Raw genomic sequence first — 24,676 nt, forward strand, 5'->3', positions numbered from 1 at the left:
ACTCTGATTCTACACACACACACACAGGGCACGGGATATCATTATGGCTATAATAGATGCATATTTCTAAGCCTTTGTGGGTGTGGTTTGGTATTGTGTGGGGTGTGGGTGTGGGTGATGTCATGTGTATGTGTGGCTTGTAACTAAGACCAAGCAAGGACACTCGCGAACTTGTCCAGCTTTCATGAGCTGTCACTCATACTGGGGTGGGCCTTTGATCTTACAGCTGTCTTGAGTCATATTTGCTCCTGATCCCCTCATCCATAAGCTGTAAGTGACCCCAGTAAAGCACACTGGTTCACCAAGTAGGATTTTGATGGTGCCCTTACTTTGGCCTCTCAATTCCCTTTCTAAGATAAATTGATGTAAGAGTGTTCTATGCCTGCTCTCTGCTGGTGCTTAGAGGAGCAGCAGAGATGTGAACAGATCATCCTCAGAGAGCTACTTTTCCTCCATTTTCTTTTATTTTTAAAGATTTTATGTATTTGTTATTTTGTATACAGTGTTCTGCATGCATGTACACCTGCAGGCCGGAAGAGGGCACCAGATCTCATTATAGATGGTCGTGAGCCACCATGTGGTTGCTGGGTATTGAACTCAGGGCCTCTGGGAGAGCAGCCGGTGCTCTTAACCTCTGAGCCATCTCTCCAGCCTGAGAGTTGATCTTTCAAAAGCATTTCAAACAAACAAGTAATGGTATCCCTTGACAACACACTAGAACCTTGGTATGAAGGGAAACTATTGTGATGCAAGGAAATTGTCCAAGTTGGGACAAACCTGAGTCAGGTGAAATCAGTCTGCAGCAATTAAAAGGGGAAAGAGCACTCAAATTGTTTAAAAACAAAAACCGAAAAGCCAGGGGAACCGCCTTGGAGAAATGAAGTCAAAAGGATCAAATTTCGCTCCCGAGTAGAAGTGAAAGTCCAACGTGCTCCCATTAAAATGACTTCTCATCGGCTGTTCCCCTCAGATGACTTCGGTGTCTACTACATCCTGTGAGCCTCTATGTACTGTGCCTTTACAGATAGCCTTAGGAATTGGGGGAGGGGGAGTAAACAAAAAATGGAATGAAGGGAAGAGCCTTACCCAGAGAAGTTGGGGCACATATTCCATTTGGAAGGGCTCTGCTGGATTTGGCCCATGAAGGATCCCCCAAAGAGGTAACATACATGTACTTCCCGAGCAGTCAATCTGGAGCCTCTGTGACCTCAGTGAATAAGTGTGAAAATGACCATGTACGAGTGAGCACTTTTCACATGGGTGTGAGCAGAGCTACTGAGTGAGGATGCTGTTTCATGGCACCCAAATTTTATTTTATTTTATTTTATTTTTGGTTTTTTGAGACAGGGTTTCTCTGTGTAGCCTTGGCTGTCCTGGACTCACTCTGTAGACCAGGCTGGCCTCGAACTCACAGTGATCCACCTGCCTCTGCCTCCTGAGTGCTGGGATTAAAGGCGTGCGCCACCATGCCTAGCTGCACCCAAATTTTAGATTCAGGACATGGAAAGAAAGATCATAAAGGACAAAGGTGCTGAGTGGCCCTACGGATACAGGTCAGATAATTAAGGGCAACTCTGCAGGGGAAGGAGGCCTCCTGCAGCATCTCTCATCTCTTGCGTGTCAAGCAGACGCTCCAATCCCATCTTTTACCATTAAGGCGATCCTAAATAAGTCATTGTTTTCTTTCATTTTAAGATTTTTATATTATGTATATGAACGTCTTGCTGGCATGTACTTTCCCAAAGCAGTGCCCTTGGAGGCCAGAAGAGGGCATTGGATCCCCTGCAACTGGAATTAGACAGTTGTGCTGGGAAATGAGCCAGGGTATTAACTGCTGAGCCATGTCTTCAGGCCCCATTGTGTATTCTCTCTCTTTTTCTTTCTTTCTTTCTTTCTTTCTTTCTTCTTTTTTTTTTTTTTGGAGACAGGGTTTCTCTTTGCAGACCAGGCTGGCCTCAAACTCAGAGATCCTCCTGAGTGCTGGGATCAAAGGCCACAGGTCTTTTAAAAGATTTCATTCTTTTAAGATTCATTTAAAAGATATCATTTACAGGCTGGAGAGATGGCTCAGAGGTTAAGGGCACTGTCTGTTTTTCCCAAGGTCCTGAGTTCAATTCCCAGCAACCACACGGTGGCTCACAACCATCTATAATGGGATCTGGTGCCCTCTTACGGAGTGCAGGCACACATGGGACAGAATACTGTATAAATAATACATGAATAAATCTTTAAAAAAATATATATATCATTTACTATGTAATCTAAACTAAGTACCTAGCATGATACATGCATGACCCTCGCAGCAACCCTACACAGAAGGCAGTAGTGCTCCTTGTTTTGTTTGGGGATTGGGTGCTGGAGTCTGACCCCAGAGCCTCACACACGCTAAGCACACTACCACATACTCACTGTTTCTATTTTACAAATGACCGGGCCTAAGAACCCAGGTCATGGCCTGGCGGTGGTGGCTCACATCTTTAATCCTAGCTGTTGGGAAACAGAGGCAGGCAAATCTCTGTGAGTTCAAGGCCATCCTGGTCTACAAAGTGAGGCCAGGACAACTAAGGCTACACAGAGAAACCCTGTCTTGAAAAACCAAAAGGGGGAAGAAAAAAAAAAGAAAAGAAAAAGAACCCAGATCATAAACATATGTAACTAGCATAGCATAGCAATGATTTGAGTCAATGCCTTTTCCTCTCTGTAGGTGTGTGTGCATATATGCCCACACATGTGTATAATACGCATCTGTGCTCTTAACAAATGAATGCATATGTACCTACTATGTGCATGTATCATGTTCTCAATATGGTAGCTATATACTTATATACATTCTCAGTATATGCTATAAATCCAGGTAAGGTAGGTAAACATTTTCATTTCTTCTGCATCACTGTACACATCCCCTTGGTATGCTACCATGGGCAAATGACTAATTCATACAAGCCTGTTGTTCCACCTGTAAACAGGATTGTAGAAGGACTGTTTCTCCCTGGAACCACGGTTACAAGTATTTAATGGGGGAAATGTATATTATATGCTTAACATGGTCAGACTAAATACAAGGTATCAACAGATGCTACTGTTACTTCTAAATAACGCTCCTACTCAGAACTGAATTACCCAGAAAACAGCAAAGGCTTTGGTTTTGTTGTTTGTTTGTTTGTTTGTTTTTGTTTTGCAGAGAAGTTTGCATTTTTCAGCTCAGCAACCCTAGGACCTGGAAGGCTGGTCTGCTCTATCCCTGTGTATCGATTTAAGGAAGAAACTTATATTTATATCAGACTCTTGTTTAGAGTTCTGGGCCAAATAATGCAATTTTAGGCTCTAAGCTTAAGTCCTTCTGTCCTTGGTAGAGGAGTGACTTTGAGAGAAAACCCATGAGAAATCATAGGGAGATGGCTCAGCGGTCAAGAGCACCTTCTGCTCTTCCGGAGGTCCTGAGTTCAACTCCCAGCAACCACATGGTGGCTCACACCATCTATACTGAGATCTGACGCTGTCTTCTGGCCTGCAGGTGTACATGCAGAGAGAGCACTCACAAATAAAGATAAATATTTTAAAAAATGATAATAATCTTTCCTAGTCAGTCATAGCAGTGCATACCTTTAATCCCAGCACTCAGGAGGCAGAGGCAGGGGGAATCTCTGTGAGTTCAAGGCCAGCCTGGTGAACAGAGGCCAGGGACTGAGTTAGCCAAGGCTTCATGAGGAAACCCTGTCTCAAAAAAAAAAAAAAAAAAAAAGGCAAAAGCCCCTTCTTGCTAGGCTGGTGATTCGTAACTGCATCATTGAGATGCAAGCAAGAGAACTGTCCGGTTAGAGACTGGCAAGATTACCACACCTTGCCTCCCAGCCACAAAAGAAGTCTTTTGTTTCAGAGGTTGAGAGGGCCTGAGTGTCAGTGTCACTTACTCTCTCCTTTCATGTCGTCTGCACAGGGCAGGGTGTGCAGATTATGACTCCCTTCCAGAGTCTGAGACTCAGCCACACTTCCAGGGCGTGACGGGGCTGCGGAACCTCGGCAACACCTGCTACATGAACGCCATCTTGCAGTGCCTCTGCAGCATCTCTCCGCTGGTGGAGTACTTCCTCTCCGGAAAGTACATCACAGCTCTTCAGAAGTAAGAGGTGTTCCTCCCTGAGCTCTGCCCCCACCCCAGGTCCCAGAGGTGAGGTGAGGGAGGGAGGGAATCGCTGTGGAGGGATGGAAGCCCAGGCAGGCACTGTAGGTCTCTGGAGAGCGGGACGGGCAGGGCTCTGATGCATGGACTAACCCTGAGTTCCCAGGCCTGGGACTTTTCTTTCCACTAAACCAAACAGGCAACGTCTGCCTTTTGCCTGTCTCCTCTTCTCAGGGACTGCAGTGAGGTCACCACTGCCTTTGCCTACCTCATGACAGACATGTGGCTTGGGGACTCAGACTGTGTCTCACCAGAGATACTTCTATCGGCTCTTGGCAGCCTTTACCCAGTTTTTCTGAAAAAGACACAGCAAGATGCGCAGGAGTTTCTCATTTATGTCTTTAATGAGCTTCATGAAGCTTTGAAAAAGGTAACTAGATGTGCACCCCTGTCAGAAACGCCTGCTCGGGAGGGCGGGAGGGAGTGAGGGTGAGAGAGAGAGCGAGAGAGCATGCATGCTTGCATGTGTATGGTCTGCACTGAGGACAGGGCTCTGGCTGGCTGCTGGGGAAAATGTCGAGGTTAGGATATTTATTGTTGTTGTTGTTGTTTTGCTTTTTTTTTAACATAAGAACATTTTTTAAAAATTACTTTATATGTAAGTATGTCTGTGTACCACTTGCTTGTCAGGTTCCCATGGAGGCCAGAAGAGGGTGTCAGGTCCCTGGAACTGGAGTTACAGCTGACAGCCACCATTCATGATGGTGTTGGGAACTGAATTCAGGTCCTCTAGAAGAGCAGCCAGTGTTTGGTTGGTTGGTTTTGGGTTTTTTTGTTTGTTTGTTTGTTTGTTTGTTTTGTTTGTTTTGTTATGTTCTGTTTTTCTTTTGCTGTTGGTTTCTTTTTTGTTTTTGTTTGTTTTTCTAGACAGGGTTTCTCTGTGTAGCCTTGACTGTCCTGAAACTCACTCTGTGGACCAGGCTGGCTTCGAACTCAGGGATCCTCCTGCCTTTGCCTCCTTGAGTGCTGGGATTAAAGGGGTGTGCCACCACCTTCCCAACATAGCCAGAGCTCTTAACCACTGAACCATCTATCCAGCTGCTAAAATAATTTAGTATTTATTTTTATTTTATTTTTTTCTGAAACAGTCTTACTGTGGAGCCCAGGCAGTGCTATGACTTATAATCTCCCTGCCTTTGCCTCCCTCCAAGTGCAGATACTACAGAAGAGATCTGAAATACACTCCAGCCTCCCTTCCCCCCACGACATATGACAAATGCTCAGTAGCCCAACCACATTTCAGATTTGCTCAGACATTCAGGGGGTAACAGCCCAAATGGTTCAACAGAAATCAAGCCACTCAAAAAAGCCTCCAAGCCAGCAAGAAGGCAAAGGCCACCTCAGACTGGCCAGGAGAACTTTACCTGAGTTCAAAACATGCCAGCTGCATCAAAAGCTCAGACGCCCCCTCAGAAGAGCAGTTCTAGAGGCCGTGTGGGGCCTGCTGAATCTTTCTTCTCCACTCGGGGGCCACCTTGCTTGCAAGTGCCTGCCTAGCTTGCCAAATTGTTACCAACACTTTCTAGGGGTCAAAGCCTGAGCCCTAAAAGCCTTAACAAGCTCGGCTCAGTCCCTACCTTCTTCAATAGGAAGATTAGAGTCAGTAACGCTGGAAAGACACAGGAGATCTATCTGGGGTGCCTACAGTGGAAAGAAGAGCCAATAAACAGGCTCAGAGACCCCCCAACTCAACTGTGGGGTACTGACATGGGTGTAGGTTTGAAGAGGTTCCTGGCCCCACTTCCCCACTAGTAAAGGTGTGACTGATCCTGGGATGGGGGCGCAAGGCAGAAAGGGCTCTAGGAGATGGAGAGCTGAGGCAGCCATGAGCATGAGAAAAACAGACTTCTGGGAGACAGGCTTCAGTGAGACAGCTCGTTTACTTGGGACAACAAATGCTAAATAGACCTCTGGGGAGTGGGTAGGGGTCTCTCGGGGCGGGGGGAGTGTACGTCGTTGGCTGTGGCTAGGGCGCAGAGGATGCCTCATATGTGCAGGAAGGAGTTTCAGATATTGCTGGACATAACCTTATAAGGAGAGGAAGTCCACCCTGCCTGCCAGGCGCCATGAGCACCTGGATGGAGCACCACAGGGTGAGGGTGCAGGGCTGTGTGGGGCTAGATGATCTAAGGACGTGATTTCCAGAGTTTGGGCCCATCTCGACCCCACTCCTGCTGTGGACCCCCCCTCCCCTCCCCCTCCCCCAGTCCCACAGCCCCCTGACCCCACATAGAAATCTATATAACTAAGAGCCCTGTTCAAAGTGAGTCTGACCCATCATTGCTTTGGTGCCTATCGCTCTCGAAAGACAGTCTGTTCCATCTCTTCCTGGGAAGACAGGCTCTTCCTCACCCCACACCAGGCTATTCAGCCATAACAGCCGCAATTCCAATTCCTCAAGGACCATCGTTTTCGGTATGTGATAGACAAAGGGAGGCACAGATGTCTCTCCTTGAAGTCACTTTTCTCCTGCCAGGACAATCACTAACCATTCTTCAGCTTCATCCAGAAAGGGAACGCGCTGAATGATGACGTATGCTGCCCGGCTGCCCGGGTCTTCGTCTTCTGTCTGAACCCAAGCTGAGTGTTTCCTGGTCAAAAGGTATAATTTTAGTTGAAAAAACAGCCCTTCTGGTCTTTATAAGAGCAATCTCCCTTTACACAGCACTGCCGAAGAAGAGCGTCTGAGAAAAGAACAGCTCAAAGCTGCCGCGGGAAGGTGACGGCCAGCGAGACGTCCATCATCACGCGGCTGTTTGAAGGACAGCTCAATTACAGCATCACGTGCTTAAAGTGTGAGAACTGCACCAACAAGAATGAAGCTTTCACCATCCTCTCTCTCCCCATCCCCTTCGAATACGAATGCTCCCTTCAGGTAGGGAGTCCCTAGCTCCTGAGTACATTTTTTTTTTTTTTGAGACAGGGTTTTCCAGCCCTGTCATCCGGGCTAGCCTGGGACCCTGGGCTCAGGCACTCGTGCCTGGGTCTCTTACATACTGGGATTGTAGTTGTGACTGTCTTTTCTTGTAGTTTTAACAAGAAAGGGCTGTTTTACATCTTGAAGCTATAAATAAAGGTAGTCCGTGAATAACAGCACTTAAACAAAACAAAACCAAACCTATGGTCACAGTTACTGCAAATTCAGTTGTATTTCTAAATGTACTCAAGGCAAAGCTTCATTTAAAATAATAAATATGGGTGAAGTTTATTCAGTCTCTTGAGATGGGCAGTTTGTGGTTTCTCATAAAGACCTTATGACTTCCCCCACCTCCACACTCTCTAGTTTACAGATAGAACTAGTTATAACAGACTCTTTTAAAAAAAAAGTTTTATTTTTATTGCATAGTGTATGCATGTTTGCCTCCATGCTTATGTGTGCACCATGTGCATGCTTGGTGCCCAAGAAGGCCAGAAGAGGGCACCAGATTCCCTGGAACTGTAGTTAACAGCTGTGATCCACCACACGGGTGCTAAGCCTGGGCCCTCTGCAAGGAGAGAGGACCATTTTGGCCATCTCCCCAGCCCCTAGGACTCTTTATACTCTGGTTGGAAGCTGTGGACTGTTTTGGGAAGAGAGAGAGGAATCTGGTGGTCAGGTTGGCCTTTCGGATTTTCTTTACCACAGTGCTCAGAACAAATCTGTAAGTGGGGAGGTGGGGTGACGGGGTGGGGGCAGTGCAGGAAAGAAGTGGTTGGCTAGAAACATTCAGGAATCAGGAAACAGTTTCCTTGCAGAATTACACAAATCTCTCTTGTTCTTTTGAAATTGTGAAAACACATCTGCTAATGGCAGTATTTAGTATGGGTAGGAAACAGAACCCTATTTTGTTTTCCTTTAGATCAAAAGATTACTGAAAGAATTAGATTCTTGGGTGAAGTACTGGCCGGACTAATGGAAATTTCTACCCTCCTCCTCCAAGCCGGAGAATTTTCAGAAGCAGGTGGATGGGGACCGGCCTGTAGGGAGAGCTGTAGACGTCATCTCCTTGGGTGTGGGCTCCAACTCATCTACTATGAACCCAAAAACTATGAGATATGGTCAGGTGTTTTGCTGTTGTTTCGTCTTTTATTTATGTACTCTTTTTTTTCTTCTTTAAATGTAGGAGTGCTCTATCTGCATGTACACCTGCAAGCCAGAAGAGGGCATCAGATTCTTTTATTGATAGATGGTTGTGAGCCACCATATGGTTGCTGGGAATTGAACTCAGGACCTCCAGAAGAGCAGCCAGTGAGCCAGTGCTCTTAACAGCTGAGCCATCTCTCCAGCTTCCAATATGATCAGTTTTCAGAACACCTCCCTCCCCCTCCCCCCGTTCACTTAGGAGATATATAATTATAAAAGAGCTGTCTGGGCCTGGCGTGGTGACACATGCTTGTAATCCCAGTACTTGGGAGGCAGAGGCAGGCAAGATCGCTGTGAGTTCGAGGCCAGCTTGGTCTACAGAGGGAGTGCAGGACAGCCAAGGCTTCACAGAGAAACCCTGTCTCGAAAAACCAAAAAAATTAATTAATTAGCTAATTAATTAATTAAATTTAATAAAAATGTAAAAAATTAAAAGAGCTGTCTGATTTGTTAGTAGAAATGTCAAAGTGTGTGTTATTCTGAAATAAACCAGAAAATATAAAGTGATAATTCATAGATTATGAGTAGGGAAAGAATCTAACCCACCTCAGCAGTTCAGTGAAAAAGCATCACTTGTTGCTAGGTAGATTTTTACTTATTATTCATTAGACAGGGTCTCATTGTAGAGCCCCGGCTCGTCTGGAACTTGATATGCAGATCAAACTAGCCATGGACATAAAGAACTCCTCTTGCCTCTGGATTAAAAGTGTGGGCTACCAGCCCCAGCTCAAAACCACACTAGGTTGCTAAGTAGATTTTACAGGACCCTGGGTCATGGGTGCTGGTAGCATGTAGCTGCTGGGTTTGCTCCTTAGAAAACCTTCCAAAAGCAAATTTACACAAGTCTTTCAATGTTTTATGATTTTGTTTGTGTGTGTGTTTGCGAGACAGGTCTCCTCGTATTGTACAGGCTGGGCTCCTGCCTCTGCCGCCAATAAGCTGAGGTTACTGCAAACACCACCGATTTCTGTTTTCTTCTAATGTCAGTAGAGTTCCCAGGTCACCAAATGCTCTTTCTCCCCCAACAGGACTGTCTCCAGTGTTTTTTCCAACAAGACACATTGACCTGGAACAACCAAATCCATTGTTCCTTTTGTAAAATCAAGCAAGAAACAGCTGTGAGGGCCACTATTTCCAAGGCACCAAAAATAATTGTTTTTCACTTAAAAAGGTATGAGGATTTTGACATCTTGTGGGACAATGGTTTTCACCAGTTTTATTGAGATGTGACTCACTTGCTAATAGTTTATCCATTTACTATGTAGCCTGTTCTAAAGTCAGTGGCAAAGTGTGTGCTTAGCTGCAAAGTCTCCTGGGTTTAGTCCTCAGGGTCAACTAAGTGAAAAATAAAGTGCCCACTGGGTTGGATTTTGATTTTAATATATAATTTATTTTAAAATTTCTAATAAGATATTTGCAACATAAAAATCTATCCTTTTGATTATTTTGAGTGTGTAACTATTTGAATTAATTACCTTTCCAAAGTTAAACACCAATCACCACAGTTTCCAGAACATTCCAACGCCGCCCCCCCCCCCCCCCCCCCGTGCCCACCAAGCATGGCTTTCATTCTAATTCTCCCTGGTTCCTCCTTCCCTAATGTATTTTCTGTCTCTAGATTTACCAATTCTTGCACAAGAGTGGCTGTGCCAGCTAGGTTTATGTCTACCTGACACAAGCTAGAGTCACTGAAGAAGAGGGAACCTCAATTGAGAAAGTGCCTCCATGAGATTGCTCTGTGGGCAAGCCTGTAGGACATTTTCTTAATTAGAGATTAATGGGGGGGGGGGGGAGGATCCATTGTAGGTGCTGCCACTTCTGGGCTGGTGATCCAGGCTTTCTATAAGAAAGCAGGCTGAGCAAGCCAGGAGCAACAACCAGTAAGCAGCACTCCTCCATGAGCTCTGCCTCAGTTCCTGCCTCCAGGTTCCTGCCCTGCTTGAGTAGGTTCCTGCCTGACTTCCTTCAGTGATAGACTGTGATGGAAAAGGGTAAGCCCAGTAAACGCTTTCCTCCCCTGCTGTCGCTGTTGCATCACAGCAATGGAAGCGCTACGACAGGATTCAGTACTAGGATGGTAGGGTTTTGCTGTGGAGGACTGAAAGGAATTTGGAACTTTGGGCTAGAAAAGCCAGCGAGAGTCTTGAGAGCTCAGTGGGCTGTTTTGTAGGATCTTGGAAGCTAAGGCTGTTGAGAGTGACGGAGACAAAGGAGGCCTGGCTTGCGGAGTCCCAGAGGGAAATTTGAGAGTTGTTATAGACTACTGGGGTTGTTGCGTATTTGCTATTTTGAATTAAGACCCTGTGGTTCTGGTCAGGTGGGACTGAAGAATCAGCTGCGATTAACGAGAGGCAGCGGTTCTGGAGAGAAACCAGTGCTTACCGGGACAGCTGATGCTGGCTGGCTGGAAGCAGGAAGTTAACAGTGGTTAAAAAGAGACCAGTGTCGCTGGGGTGAAATCTGAGAAGTGTTTCCTCAGAGTTAGCACAGGCAGCAGTGGTCCATAGGCCCTCGTCCAGGCAGATGAACTAGGTTCTGTGTAAGAATCTCCCAGCTGGTACTGGTTTTGAAGGCCTGAAGGGCTCATGGAGAGCAGCTGAGAGGCCAGGAAAGGCCATTGGTGAAGGTGCAGCCTCGGTAGCAACTGAAGCCCAGGGACTGAAGGGGTCATGGTGAGAAGTCTGTCATGTTTTATATTGTAATATTAATATGCGATATTTGGAACAAGAAAGGAAGGGTTATGTCTAATAGGCGATGTGCCTGTTAGTTTTTCATATCAACTTGACACAAGCTAGCATCATCTGAGAGGAGGGAACAGAGAAAACGCCTCTATAAGATGAGGTTCCTGCCCTGACTTCCCCAGGGATGGACAGTGCTGTGAAGCTGTAAGCACATCAGCCCTTTCCTCCCCAGGTTGCTTTGGTCATGGTATTTCATCCCAGCGATGGTTACTCCAACCAAGGCAGTGACGCACACCATGCGTCCTTTGGGTCTGGTTGGCTCTTTACTCAGCATAAGTTTTGTTTTTATTTGAAGGAGGAGCTCGTGTAACTCAGACTGACTCCATCTTGTGTGTTCTAAGACTACAGGCTGCAGCCGCGGCACCCAGCCTACCTAAGGTGGCTAGGTGCGTAGCGTAGCCAGCACTTTTGTACTGTGCGTGCGTGCATTTTCCTTTCATCTAATGAGGGACTTTTGGGATTGTTTCTACCTTTAAACAATTATGAAGCTACAGCTAACAGTGGCTTGAAAGTGCCCGGCTCCTACTTTCTGCTCCCCCAGGCATGGGATCCTATGAGGACAGCCTGGTTTTTCCATCCTGGCTGCACACGTTTACACGCTCACAGACTGAGCACTAGTTTTCTGTCTTACCAAACTTCTAACTTGCCATCTTGTTGGGTTTTGATAATGAACTCAAATAGGGCAGGATCCTGGAGGCAGGAGCTGATGCTGAGGCCACGGAGGGGTGCTGCTTACTGGCTAGCTCCTCATAGCTTCATCAGCCTGCTTTCTTATAGAATTCAGGGCCGCCAGCCCAGAAGTGGCCCTGCCCACAATGGGCTAGGCCCTCTGCCATCAATCACTAATTAATATAAGTGAGATACCATTTAACTCATGCACTTACGCTATATTAATGTGTTATTAGAATATATTTATTTTTAGACTTATTAATTATGTATATAGTGCTCTGCCTGCATGTTACACCTGCAGGCTGGAAGAGGGCATCATATCACATTATAGACGATTGTGAGCCACCATGTGGTTGCTGGGAATTAAACTCAGGACCTCTGGAGGGGCAGTCAGTGACCTTAACCTCTGGGCCATCTCTCCAGCCCAGAATATTTATCTTAGAAATAAAAGTTGGAGGCCAGATAGATAGCTCAGTGGTCCCACCCCCACCCCCACCCCCAATTATCTAAGTTTGAGTTTTGGGATCCACATGGTAGAGAGAACCAACTTCTGCAAGTTGCCTTCTAACCTCCACATGTGCACTTTGGTGTACAGTCCCTTCAAGCCAGGTTCTATGACCCCCTTAGTTAGTATTAGCTTTGAGTTTATTAACATGAAGATTTATTTATTTAAGGGTTTGTGCCTTAGAGTTTTTACTACTGTGAAAAGATGTCATGATTATGGCAACTTTTTAAAAAAGATTTATTTATTTATTATGTATACAGGGCATGCGTGCCTGTCCACCAGAAGAGGGCATTAGATCACATTATAGATGGCTGTGAGCCACCATGTGGTTGCTGGGAATTGAACTCGGGACTTCTGGAAAAGCAGATAGTGCTCTTAACCACTGAGCCATCTCTCCATGGCAACCCTTACAAAGAAAAACACTTAATTGGGGCTGGCTTCCTGTTTCAGAGTTTAGTTCATTGTCAGCATGGCAGGAAGCACGGCAGTGTGCAGGCAGACATGGAGCCAAGCATTGCACGGCAGGAAGCGCGGCAGTGTGCAGGCAGGCATGGAGCCAAGCGTTGCACGGCAGGAAGCGTGGCAGTGTGCAGGCAGGCATGGGGCCAAGCGTTGCACGGCAGGAAGCGTGGCAGTGTGCAGGCAGGCATGGGGCCAAGCGTTGCACGGCAGGAAGCACGGCAGTGTGCAGGCAGGCATGGGGCCAAGCGTTGCACAGGGCCAGGGTTCAGAAAAGTCTCTTGACGGCTCTTTACCATCATCCTTCCTCTTTTCTATAAGCCCCAGGGAACTCAAGAAATATCTATGGATACCTATGTGTGGAGGTGGTGTGTGTGTGTCCGTCCGTCCGTCCCCGAAGGTTGTTGTTTTGTGTCTTCCCAGGGTATCTAGCTTGAACCCAAAGCTCACCAAGCAATTCAGGTAGTCCGGTTAGCCAGCTTGTGCTGGGGTCTCTGCCTCCCAAGCGCTAAGACTGCAAGTGGGCCGCATGCCTATCTGGCACTGACACAGGTGCCGGGCATCTGAACTCAGCTCATGCTTGCACGACAAGCACTCCCTCCCCTTCCCCCCCCCCCCCAAATACCTACAGCATGCTGATTGTAGCCCTTTGATTTTGGCTCCCTTCATTGATACAGTGCTTTTGAGGTGGCCTGTGTATGTATGTGGTAAGCCCTTTTCGTTTGCTGGGTTTTCATTCTTTTTGTGGGTGTGTAATTATTTCTCCATTAGCCAGCTGGTGGACATTGGCCTTGCTTTCAGTCTGGGCAGTTATGGATGAAGTTGCTGTGTTGTGTAGCATCTAGTCCATGAAACTTTTTTCAAGACAGGGTTTCTCTGTGTAGCCTTGGCTGTCCTGGACTCTCTTTGTAGACCAGGGTGGCCTCGAACTCACAGCGATCCACCTGCCTCTGCCTCCCGAGTGCTGGGATTAAAGGTGTGTTGCCACCATGCCCGGCTAGTCTATGAAACTCTTTATGTTTCTGGGGATGATCCCTGCCTCCGCCTGCAAGACCTGGTCCAGGGCATCCTAGCTGGGCTTATATTGCTGTGAAGAGACACCATTACCAAGGCGACTCTTACAAGGGAAACATTTAATTGGGACTGGCTTATAATTTCAGAGGTTTTGCCCATTATCACCATGGCGGGAAGCGTGAAGGTGTGGAGACAGACATGGTGCCAGGGAGGTAGCTGAGCATTGTACATCGGGATCCGAGTGGGCGATCTGACTGAGGCCTCAGCAGCATCTGATGTGCAGCCTCACCCAGACAGAAGCTTGCCTTGCTCTCTGCAGCAGCTGAGATCAAATTCACAGTAAATCATCTGCCTCTGTCTCCCACTCCTGGCAGCTCTGGCATTTCTAAATATATTTCAATAAGGAAGTCATTTATATGCCAAATGATCATCTCAAAAATTACTCTTGGCTGGGTGTGGTGGCGCACACCTGTAATCCCAGCACTCGGGAGGCAAAGGCAGGCGGATCCCCGAGTTCAAGGCCAGCCTGGTCTACAAAGTGAGTCCAGAACAGCGAGGCTACACAGAGAAACCCTGTCTTGAAACAACAAAAAACCAAGCAAAACAAACTTATTTGGAGTTTCATGCATTTGTTGTTTCTCCAGATTTGACATCCGGGGTAGCTGGAGGAAGCTGAGGACAGACATCCGTTATCCACTCACCAACTTGGATCTTACTCCTTACATCTATCCACTCTTCCGGAAACATCCTAGGTACAACCTGTGTGCAGTGGTGGTGAGTTTGTTTGTTTGTTTATTTATTTATTTATTTTTGGTTTTTCAAGACAGGGTTTCTCTGTGTAGCCTTGGCTGTCCTGGACTCACTTTGTAGACCAGGCTGGCCTCGAACTCACAGCGATCCGCCTGCCTCTGCCTCCCGAGTGCTGGGATTAAAGGCGTGCGCCACCACACCCGGCTGGTGGTGAGTTTAATATATTTTAAGTCTAAAGGGAATAGAACATCCCACTCTGGTGGCTGCTCAGAGCATAGAGCCTGGCCGCGGGCACGCACTGCTGGAGGCCAAGCCCATGGGAATAGCTTGTGTCATCATCCCACTTTGTAGCCCACAGTCCCAGCACCCTGTGCCTCACTGAAGCCTGCCATAGAGCATCCCACGGGCTCCTCTTGACTTTAAGTCAGCTGTGACTTGTGCTGAGTCCTAGCAAAGGATGGGGTTACCGCTCAGATGCACTCTCCAGAACCTCCTGCAGGGAGCCCCTGAGCAGCCAGCCACTCTCTGGGCTCTGGGATCACAGCAGGAGCTGTTGTGCCTGAGGGTGGGGGTCCTTCCATAGGGCAACCATGCCCAGGATCCTCTGACATGCTGCAGTTGAGGCTGCTCATTCATCTTAACGCAGTAATATAATAATAATAAAAAAGTCAGGTGAGGTAGAACACTACTAGCATTTGGGAGGCAGAGGCGGTCAGATCTCTTGAGTTCAAGGCCAGCATGGTCTACATAGTATGTTCCAGGACAGCCTGGACTATATAGTGTCTTGTCTCAAAAATATTTTTTTAAAAAGGAGGGGAGGGGATTGTCTTTAGTCTGCCACATGTCTCGCTCAGAGCCACCCTCGTACCTTTACAGTGTCCACTTCTTATTTCCCTGTAGGCCCTGTCTATTCCCTTTAGGCCACTTACCCCTCCTCTCTACAGAGTGCTCCTCCCTCTCTGGGGCTTTACAGTGGCTGCTTCCTCCCTCCTGTCACATAGAGATGCTAATTAATGTGAGTTTCAAAGGTGCTGCTTCCCAAGTTTCTGATTTAGGAAAATCTTAGCAGAAAAAAAACAGAGCTTGTAGTTAGAATGTAACTGTGTTATGAAGTGATGCACACTTATGCAAAAATCACTCCAAGTATCTAAAAAAAAACCCTATTATTTTGGAGGAGGAGAGATGGGAGGGAGGAAGAGGGAGGGGGAAGAGATGGAGAGAAAAGGGAGAGATGGGGGAGAGGGAGGGAGGGAGGGAGATAGGTTTCTGTCCTACTGGAGTTCCTGCCTTGGCTTTCCTCAATGAAAGGCTGAACCTGGGACATGTGAGCCAAACAAACTCATTTCAAACAAACCATTTGTTCAGTATTTTATCAAAGCAACAAAGAAACAAACTAGGACAAACAACACAGATGTAAGCTTTTGAATTGATGCACATTATGTTATCGTGTGGTGTTTGCCTTTCCCGGCCTGGGTCACTTCACCTGACATGGTGTTTTCAAGTTCCATCAACTTCCTTGCAGAGATCTTCTTTTCTTTAGTGATAGGATTCCATCGTGAGTACATACCATACCTTCATTATCTGTCATCTGTGATGAACACTGAGGTGAACTATTTTTAGTTTCATGTGGTCCCACCTGCCTTACTCGCCAGGCTGCTGAGTCCTGTCATGAAGCCCTCACCACTGCTCTGGTCTTGTACATACTCTTACCTTTTCTTTTTCTTTTTTAAATTTTGTTTTTTTTTTTAGTTTTTCGAGACAGGGTCTATGGAGCCTTGGCTGTCCTGGTCTCTCTTTGTAGATCAGGCTGGCCTCGAACCCACAGTGCTGGGATTAAAGGCGTCCGCCACCACTGCCCAGCACCCCTACCTTTTCTATAGCAGTTTTAATCTTCTGTACTTTATGTTAAGGTCTTTGATCCACCTGAGGTTACTTTTGTGCATGGTGAAAGAAAAGGACCTACTTTTCCTTCTATGTGTAGCTGCCATTTTCCCTGAAGCATTTGTTGAAGATGCCATCTCTTCTCCAGTCTACATTTTTGGTATCTTTGTCAGAAAGTAGGTGGCTGGAGAGCTGCTCAGTGCGTAGTGCTTGCTACTCCTCTAGTGGGGCCCAAGTTTGGTTCCCAGTACTCATGTGGCATCCCACAGCCATTGCTAACTCCAGTTCTAGAGGGCTCGGACTTCCTCTTCTGGTTCCCATCAGCACCAGGCATGCACATGGTGCAGACTAACGTGTAGGTAAAACACCCACACACATAAAGTCAAAATATATCGATCGGGGCTGGAGAGATGGCTCAGAGGTTAAGAACACTGTTCTTCCAAAGGTCCTGAGTTCAATTCCCAGCAACCACATGGTGGTTCATAACCATCTATAATGCAATCTGGGCCCCTCTTCTGGTATGAATAATGTATAAATAATAAATAAATCTTTAAAAAAACATATCGATCTTAAATTAGGTGGCTGGAGTTGCGTGGATCACCCTTGGCTCTCTTGTCCTACTGGTCTACACACCTGTTTTTGAGCTGCCACCATGCTGTTGGGTTACGACTCTGTAGTATAGTTTTGCGCACACACACATTCTCATTCATCTTTCCTCATTTGGCACAGGCTGGTAAGAATGACCATATAAGCCAGGCGTGGTGGTGCACGCCTTTAATCCCAGGAGGCAGAGGCAGCTGGAGCTCTGTGAGATCTACAAGTGAGACCAGGACAGCCAGGGCTACACACAGAAACCCTATCTTGAAAGAACCAAAACCAAACCCAGCAGCCCCCCCAAAAGAGTGACCATACAGCTCTACCCTGCAAATTCTGCAGGGCGGCATTTATGTAAGAATCAGAACAGCTCACCCACAGGATCCACAAATGCAGGCTGCTCCGAGTTCACTATCACTATGCATTTCACTGTTAACAAAAGCAGATCCTGGCTGAGCATGGTGGCACAGCCTTTACTCCCAGCAGTCGGAGGCAGAGGTGGCAGATTGTTGTGAGTTTAAGGCCAGCCTGGTCTACAAAGTGAGTTCCAGGACAACCTGGGCTATTGCAGAGACATCCTGTCCCAAAAATCAAACCAACCAAACAACAAAAGCAGATCCTAACTCTGGTCTGTTGGGATTGCCAGAGGCTGAGGTAGGTTCCTTCCCAGACTTGTTGTTGCTCTGCCTAAGTGCTGTCTGGACAAAGTGTCCCTTGGCTCTGGACCATGTTATCAGAAGCATTTGTCCCTCTCCATCTCTGTCCATATGTAGAGTTCTCACTTCTAATGGCTGAGTTGGGTCACTAAGTCACAACTGTTCTTGTTCTTGTTGTTTTGCAGTTGGTATCATTATAGAGTCTACTACACAGAAACCTTCATAGTTTGTTTTTCAAAACAAAAAGGTGTCTCTGTGTAGCCTTGGCTGTCCTAGAACTCACTGTGCAGACCAGGCTGATCTCAAACTCTGAAACCCACCTGCCTCTGCCTCCCAAGTACTGGGATTAAGGGCATGCGCTACCCTGATTTGATATTTCTAAAGATTCAAAGGCATTTTCTGGTCCTAAAATTGGTGCTGCCCCCATGGAAGGGTGGTAATACTGCCTCTCTGCCCGATGAGGAGTGGCAGGTGCTACACAGGCAGCAGTGTAAGAGTGGGGTGGCCCAAATGATGCGGCACTACCTGTGTGAAATCTGCCGAGTCTCCATGCTCCTGGCCCCTGAGGGAAGGCTCCTCTGGTTCCCCAGCTCCTGAGGGCATTCTCTGTCCCCCTCCATGTCTCAACACCCATATTGACCACTCAGGGTGAGTGGGAGTCAGTCAGCCAGGCTGTTTGTTTGGTTTGTGATGCCGCTGTCTAGGGTAGTGGAATGGCGCTGGAGATGGACCACGCTGAGGGTTCTATAGTACACTGCATTCAGGAGGCCACATCACCCTCAAGAATGGCAGGAAGATGGTGGGAACTGCTTTCCAAAGCCAGGCTCCCTGAGAAGATGTCAGTCACGGTAGTCAGGTAGTTCAGCTGCAAGCCTGTGAGGGCTGTCAGACCTTTCACTAGCCAGGTTTGCCGTAATCCACAAGGCTGATGGAGTGCACAAGGGAGACTCCTCGCTACCTTGAAGGTGGGGTGACAGCCATACTCGTACTCCACACTGCTTATGGAGTGGGCAGTCCACGTCACCACCACCCTGCAGTAGATTCCTCACTGCTGTGGAACTGGGGTAGCGGGAGGGAATGTCTTGTTTAGGCTACTGTGCTGTTGTCCCCAGATCTCTGGTTCTTGCACTTTGTATTTTTTCCTGCTGATTTCCGGTGTTCTCGGTAACTGGCCTCAATGCAGTTCTACACTTGATTGGTTCTGTGTAGAGGTATGGGCTGGTGTTTCAGTAAGATGACACGTAGAAAGTCTTGCTTTTATACAAATGAAAAATTGGAGGCTACAGATGTAGCTGTTGATCGTGCTTGCCCAGGATCCACAAAGTGTGGTTTCAAGCTCTCGCACCATTAACTGCCACTGGGATGCACACCCATGATCTAGGCACCCAGCACTCAGGAGGTAGAGGCAGGACCAGGTAAAGGGTATCTTCATCTGTATAAGCTTGAGGCTAGCCTGGGCTCCATTAGACCCTGTCTTCAAAAAATAAGTTTTTTGAAGTAAAACATGAAAACACATAAAATCTGAGTGTACGATTTGGCCACTTGTTCAGTGCGCACATCCAGGCAGTAAGAACCGTGCTCATCCTGCATGTCAGCTGCATGTCATCAGGCTCATTCCTCTTCAAGTGCGGAAACCAGACCTCTAACAGGGCTAACTGCTTTTGTGCTTCATGCAAATGGATCCTGCACTATGTGCCAGATCTGTAGGGTCTGGTCCTTTTGCTCAACAGTCTGAAACAGTTATCTACACTGCTGCACATCACAGCTCCTTCTCACCACTGGACGGGCTTCCGCTGTGTGAAGACACCATCACCTCACTTGCTCTGCTTTAGTGCTTTGGACTATTATGAGTATTGCTGTGGTTGTTCTTGTGTGTTTTGGTGAACAGATGTACGTGGTCTTTTGGAGTCTCTCTCTAGGAGTGGGGGTACTGGCCGGAGGCTATGTGCATGCCAGCACCAGTGAACTCAGACCAGTGACATTCCAAAGCACGTGTCCCTGCTGTGCCGAGTAGCTCTCGGCTGGGCAGTTTTCGTGCCTGCATGGTGGGACAGCACTTGAATTTGAGTCTGTCCTCACTCTTTCACAATGGGATGGCCTTGAACTTGCTTCCTGGGTGCCCTACTGAGGTTTGTTTTGTGTGTGTGACAACAAGCCTTCAAGTCTTTTGTCTTGTTTTTCCATCATGTTGCTGTGTTTTCTTATTGCAGTACAGGTCTGAGGCTGTAAGGCTCAGTGGTAGGCCGCTTGCCTGGCAATGTGTCCATTTCTACGTTTAACTCTTATCTGAGAAAAACCAGGTCTTATTGCATTGTAGCTATTTACTTATTTACTTAACATGCCTCTCAGCAGGGCACATGCCAGGGCAAGGACTCACATCTTGAGACAGAGGACACATGTCCCTTGACCTAAGGACCTCTCAGAAGTCCCCACTTCACTTGGGGACAGGATCTGCATATGTGAATGTCTATGGGTGGCACTTTTCTAAAACGACAAACACCTTCACTCAGCGAACGATCCTTTCCCCTTTCCCCTTCACTCAGCGAACGATCCTTTCCCCTTTCACCTCCACTCAGCGATCCATCCTTTTCCCTTTCCCCTTCACTCAGCGAGCCATCCTTTTCCCTTTCAGAGTTGAGTATTCATAAAGTTCACTTGGGTGCGTGTAGTTCAGCGGGGTTTGATGTAACTTACATAACTGTTCATGATCATCCCAATTACATTTTAGGACATTTCCAGTATTCCTAAAAGAATCTTCACTACTCATTTCTTCTCCCCACCAGCCCCTGGCAAACAGACTCCCTATTTCTTTGGATTTTCCAAATTTTAGCCACAACACACACATGGAATCCTAAAACCTCCTTATCTTGGGATTTTGAGATAGGATGTTGCTATGGGCCTGGTTAACCTGGAGCTCACTATGTACAACAGGCTGGCCCAGTCTTTCTGTCCTGGAGTAGATTAAAGGCTTAAGTGTTTTGTTTTTTTTTTTCCCAGCATGCTTTTAAAGGTTTCCCTATGTTATAACATGTGCTTTCCTTTTGGTTGCCAAATAACATTCTATGTAAATGTAACACATTCCTCATTAATTGAGAAGTATTTGGCACGGCTCTAATTTATGACTGTTATCAACAGTGTACACGGGTTTTTGTGTGTAGGGATATAGTTTGATTTCTCTTCGGTATGTACCTGAGAGCCTTTCTAGACATATGATAACTATACTTAACCCTTGAGAGTTGCCAGCTGATTTCCAATGTGACAGAGCCACTTTGTTGTACTAACTTATGAGGCTCCAGCTCACGTTTTCTATGCTTGTTATTACCCAGCTCTTAAAACATTTAACCAAAAACTTATTTATCTAACTATTTATTGATCTATCTACCTATTTATTAGCAAAGTCTCTTGTAGCCCAGGCAGGTCTTGCACCTCATCCCAAGCACTGTCATATGCCAACCATACCTGTGTATCTTGTGGTTCTGAACACGAACACACCCCCACACCCACACCCCCCAGCATATACATGGTGCACAGATATCCATGCAGGCAGAACATCCATACACAATGCACAGGCAACACACATGGTGCACAGGCAAACACACATATTAAAATAAAAAGGCTGGACATTTTCTTTTTGAGACAGGTCTTTTTCTTATCACATGGTCCAAGCTGTGAACTTGTGGCAGTTCTCCTGCCTCAACCTTCCTAGGGTCTAGGGTTACAGGTATGAGGTACATCTGGTTTAGGGCTAGTTAAGTCTTACTCCCTGCTATTAGGGCTTGGCAAGGTGGATGGGCTCCTAAGGTTATCAGTTATTGTTATTTTCTGTCTTTTGTATGTGGGGTCAGCATTGTAAAGAACTATCTAGAAAGTATTTTAGGCCTTGGAGGTTATAGTTTCTGTGCCAGCTATTCAGCTTTACTGTGGCAGCACTGAGACACTGAGAGGCCAGGGTTTGGTTCCCAACACACACACGGAGGCTCACAACCATTCGTAACTCCAGTTCCAGGGGAGTCCATGCCTGGGCACTGGGCATGCATGTACATACATGCAGGTAGGAAACCCATACACATACAATTATCTTTACAAAATTTAAAAGATGGCCGGGCATGGTGGAGCATGCCTTTAATCCTAGCACTTGGGAGGCAGGTGGATCTCTGTTCTCCAGGCCAGCCTGGTCCACCCTGTCTCAAAAAACAAGAAAACAAAACAAAACAAAAAAAGCTATGTATACGGTTCAACTTTCTTCCCAATTCTATTAAAGGCAATGAGTTTAACAGACATGCAGTTCATAGTCAGACTGTATTTAAGACTTGACAAAATTATTTCTTCAGTATAATAAACTTTAAGATGGTTCTTGGCTTTGTCAGAGCACTCACATGTGGGAACTGTGCCCTACACCCTTTCTTTCCTAGAACCACTTTGGGGATCTGGATGGTGGCCACTACACTGCCTTCTGCAAGAACTCAGTAACTCAGACCTGGTATAGCTTTGATGACACCCGAGTCAGTGAGATTCCAGATACGTCAGTGCAGACGGCTACAGCGTATCTTCTGTTTTATAGCTGCCAGCCCTTTTCTATACCAACACAGAAACGCAAGAGCTAGGCCAGCACTCCCGACCACTGCGAACAAGCCCTCAGGAGATGGCGGTGGTGTGTTCTGTCATTAAATCCCTTCTGTTTGTTTACATCGCTAAGGTTTGTATGTCTCACAGCAGCACAGGAGACAGGTCCCTGCTCACTAAGGGCAGCATGGAGGCCATGCACAGCCATCACAGGGCCTAGGAACTGCAGGGTTTAAAGGTCAATGTCTCCTGCAACGGGTTTCTATCGTATTTCGTAGGTACCAACTTATTCTCAAAGAAATTTATACTTATTTTGTGTCTGTGTGCATGCGGGAGTCAGAGGGTAACATATGGGAGCTCAGTCTCTTTTTTCTACCAGTCCTGGGGATTGAACTCAGGTCCTCAACCTTAGTGGATGACACTTTTACCCACTGAGCCATCTCTCTAGCCCATAACATGTAATTTTTTTTTACACGTGTATGTCTAGCTCAGTGATAAGAGTGTTTCTTCAGCATGCATGAATGAGGTCCTGAGTCTTATTGCTAGCACAGGGAAAAAAATAAGTGTGAACGTCTCTGTATTGTGACCCATAGGGCTAGAAGAGATGGCCCAGTGGTTATGAGTCCCTGCTGCTAGCAAAGGACCAGGCTTCAGTTCTTAGCACCCAATGGTACACATATATACACACAGGCCAAAACACCAATAATATAAAAATAAGTCTAAAAAACCAGAACATGTGGCCGGGCAATGGTGGTGCACGCCTTTAATCCCAGCACATGGGAGGCAGAGGCAGGCAGATCTCTGTGAGTTTGAGACCAGCCTGGTCTACAGAGTGAGTTCCAAGACAGACAGGGCTACACAAAGAAACCCAACCTTAAAAGAACAAACAAACAAAAACCAAAGCAAACAAACAAGACCTGAAAGATTTACACAGCAATGGGGAAACCGTCCTTTAAAGTTACTAACTTTATGACTTAAACATGTGCTAACCTTCCCCTCAGTAAACTGCTTCCCCAAACACTTTTAGACTCTTTGTTTAGAAGAGTCTCCAAAAACAATATGAATTATGCACTGCCCTTGGTTGCCTTACAGAACTTGCTTAAAACCCCACTGCTGAGGACAGCACACTTTAGACACACAGGACTTGAAGGAATCAAGATGGAACTGACTGGAAGCCTGCACTTGAGGACCAGCTCTCATAACAGTGTCCAGGTGCTGTGCAAATAGCCGAGGGAGGAAAGCATCACTAGTCACGTCAGCTGCGCCACCTTTACACTACAATCAACAGCATGGAAGAGCTCCCCACAGGTGCAATGGTAGCACTTACACCTTGGACCAACTGGACTTAAACTGCTCAACAAGAGGGAATCCATGCGTAGTAAACAGACTGTACACCTAGCCCTACCCACAGCTGGTGAGGTGACAGACCCAGGGAACCCAGAGTGCCAGCGTAATTTCCAACTTCACTGCAAATACCTATCTGCTGCTAAGTGTAGCTCTCAAGCCTTCATCAAAGAAGCTCTTTGCATCAGACGGAGACTATCACAGAAGGCCATTACTAGTCAAAACACAGACAGCTCACTATGTGGTGCTCACTTGAATGATGCACCCACAACACGACCACTACACCTCAGGCTCAGGGGACATCTCTGAAGAGGGGCACAATATCTGCTATGAGATACCATCTTCCATACATGACAAGGAGGCTGCACCCATAAAATAGCAACAATGTGGCTGCCTAAAAGAGACCTGCACGATGACACCCTCAGCTGACATGTCAGCATGGATACAGACAGAACTTACAAGGTCCCACTCCTAGATGAAGAGCTACAGGCTGTGGCTGCTGACGGTGGGGGAGATGAGTCAGTGGTTACTCTAAAAACATGAGCAACACTAAATGGGCCCAGAAGTTTGTGTTTATATATAGCTGTGTGTGTGCAACATAAGAGATTCCATAAGAATTTGAGAGATAGGGAACATGAGAGGAATTAAAGGGGGTGGGGTGCAAATGATGTAAACATGGCACTGTATGAAATTCTCATACAGGCGCTGTGCAGTTGTGTAGTTCATGTCCTAAGGACATTCCTACTTCATGCTCTAGAAAGAACAGCATGCTTCTTTAAAAAAAATATTTCTTTTATTATTTATTTTATGTATGTGAATGCTTGTTCTGCATGTATACCTGCAGGCCAGAAGAGGGCATTGGATCTCATTATTGATGGTTCTGAGCCACGGGAATTGAACTCAGGACTTCTGGTGGCTGCTCTTAACCACTGAGCCATCTCTCCAGCCCAACAGCCCACTTCTTAACGCAGTAGTTCACTTTACAAGCACACTGACTCATCACTCTTTACCATAACTCTTCTGTAAGTCTGGGGATTATTTAGCTGACTTCCAGCTCTTGAGATCTGAGTACCATGTGGGGAGAGTGGAAGCGTAAATAAATACATTAACCCTGAAGTGAGCGGGATGACTAAAGAGTGTAAAAGCACTCAAGAAGCAAGAGGCAGGTGGATCTAGGAGTTCCAAGACAGCCAAGGG

The 24,676-nt window shown here is 46.6% G+C and overlaps 1 protein-coding gene across 4 annotated transcripts; it reads left to right on the forward strand.

Annotated features, from left to right (window-relative positions):
- The first annotated feature begins 587 nt into the window (after positions 1-587).
- Positions 588-24,607, forward strand: USP50 (ubiquitin specific peptidase 50). 4 transcript variants are annotated; one of them, XM_084777881.1, is made up of 8 exons: positions 741-995; positions 3,938-4,120; positions 4,355-4,550; positions 6,846-7,055; positions 9,332-9,474; positions 14,336-14,465; positions 21,985-22,223; positions 23,228-23,250. In XM_084777881.1, the coding sequence occupies exons 1-7, from the start codon at positions 943-945 to the stop codon at positions 22,174-22,176; spliced, it is 1,107 nt and encodes a 368-aa protein (XP_084634007.1). In that variant the 5' UTR covers positions 741-942; the 3' UTR covers positions 22,177-22,223; positions 23,228-23,250. The 4 variants fall into 4 exon arrangements, with proteins under 4 accessions (XP_084634008.1, XP_084634007.1, XP_084634006.1 ...); XM_084777882.1 differs by lacking the exon at positions 21,985-22,223 and having other exon boundaries at positions 588-995; positions 23,228-24,607; XM_084777880.1 differs by having other exon boundaries at positions 21,985-23,363.
- Positions 24,608-24,676: the final 69 nt, after the last annotated feature.

This window comes from Acomys minous (assembly GCF_964271855.1).
Source record: "Acomys minous genome assembly, chromosome: 3".
NCBI classification, from domain to species: domain Eukaryota; kingdom Metazoa; phylum Chordata; class Mammalia; order Rodentia; family Muridae; genus Acomys; species Acomys minous.

Coding starts and splice junctions, on each gene's coding strand:
- USP50 (XM_084777880.1), top strand. CDS start 943: ATGACTTCTCATCGGCTGTTCCCCTCAGATGACTTCGGTGTCTACTAC. Junction 996..3,937: donor TTCGGTGTCTACTACATCCT/GTGAGCCTCTAT, acceptor TCGTCTGCACAG/GGCAGGGTGTGCAGATTATG. Junction 4,551..6,845: donor TTCATGAAGCTTTGAAAAAG/GTAACTAGATGT, acceptor CCCTTTACACAG/CACTGCCGAAGAAGAGCGTC.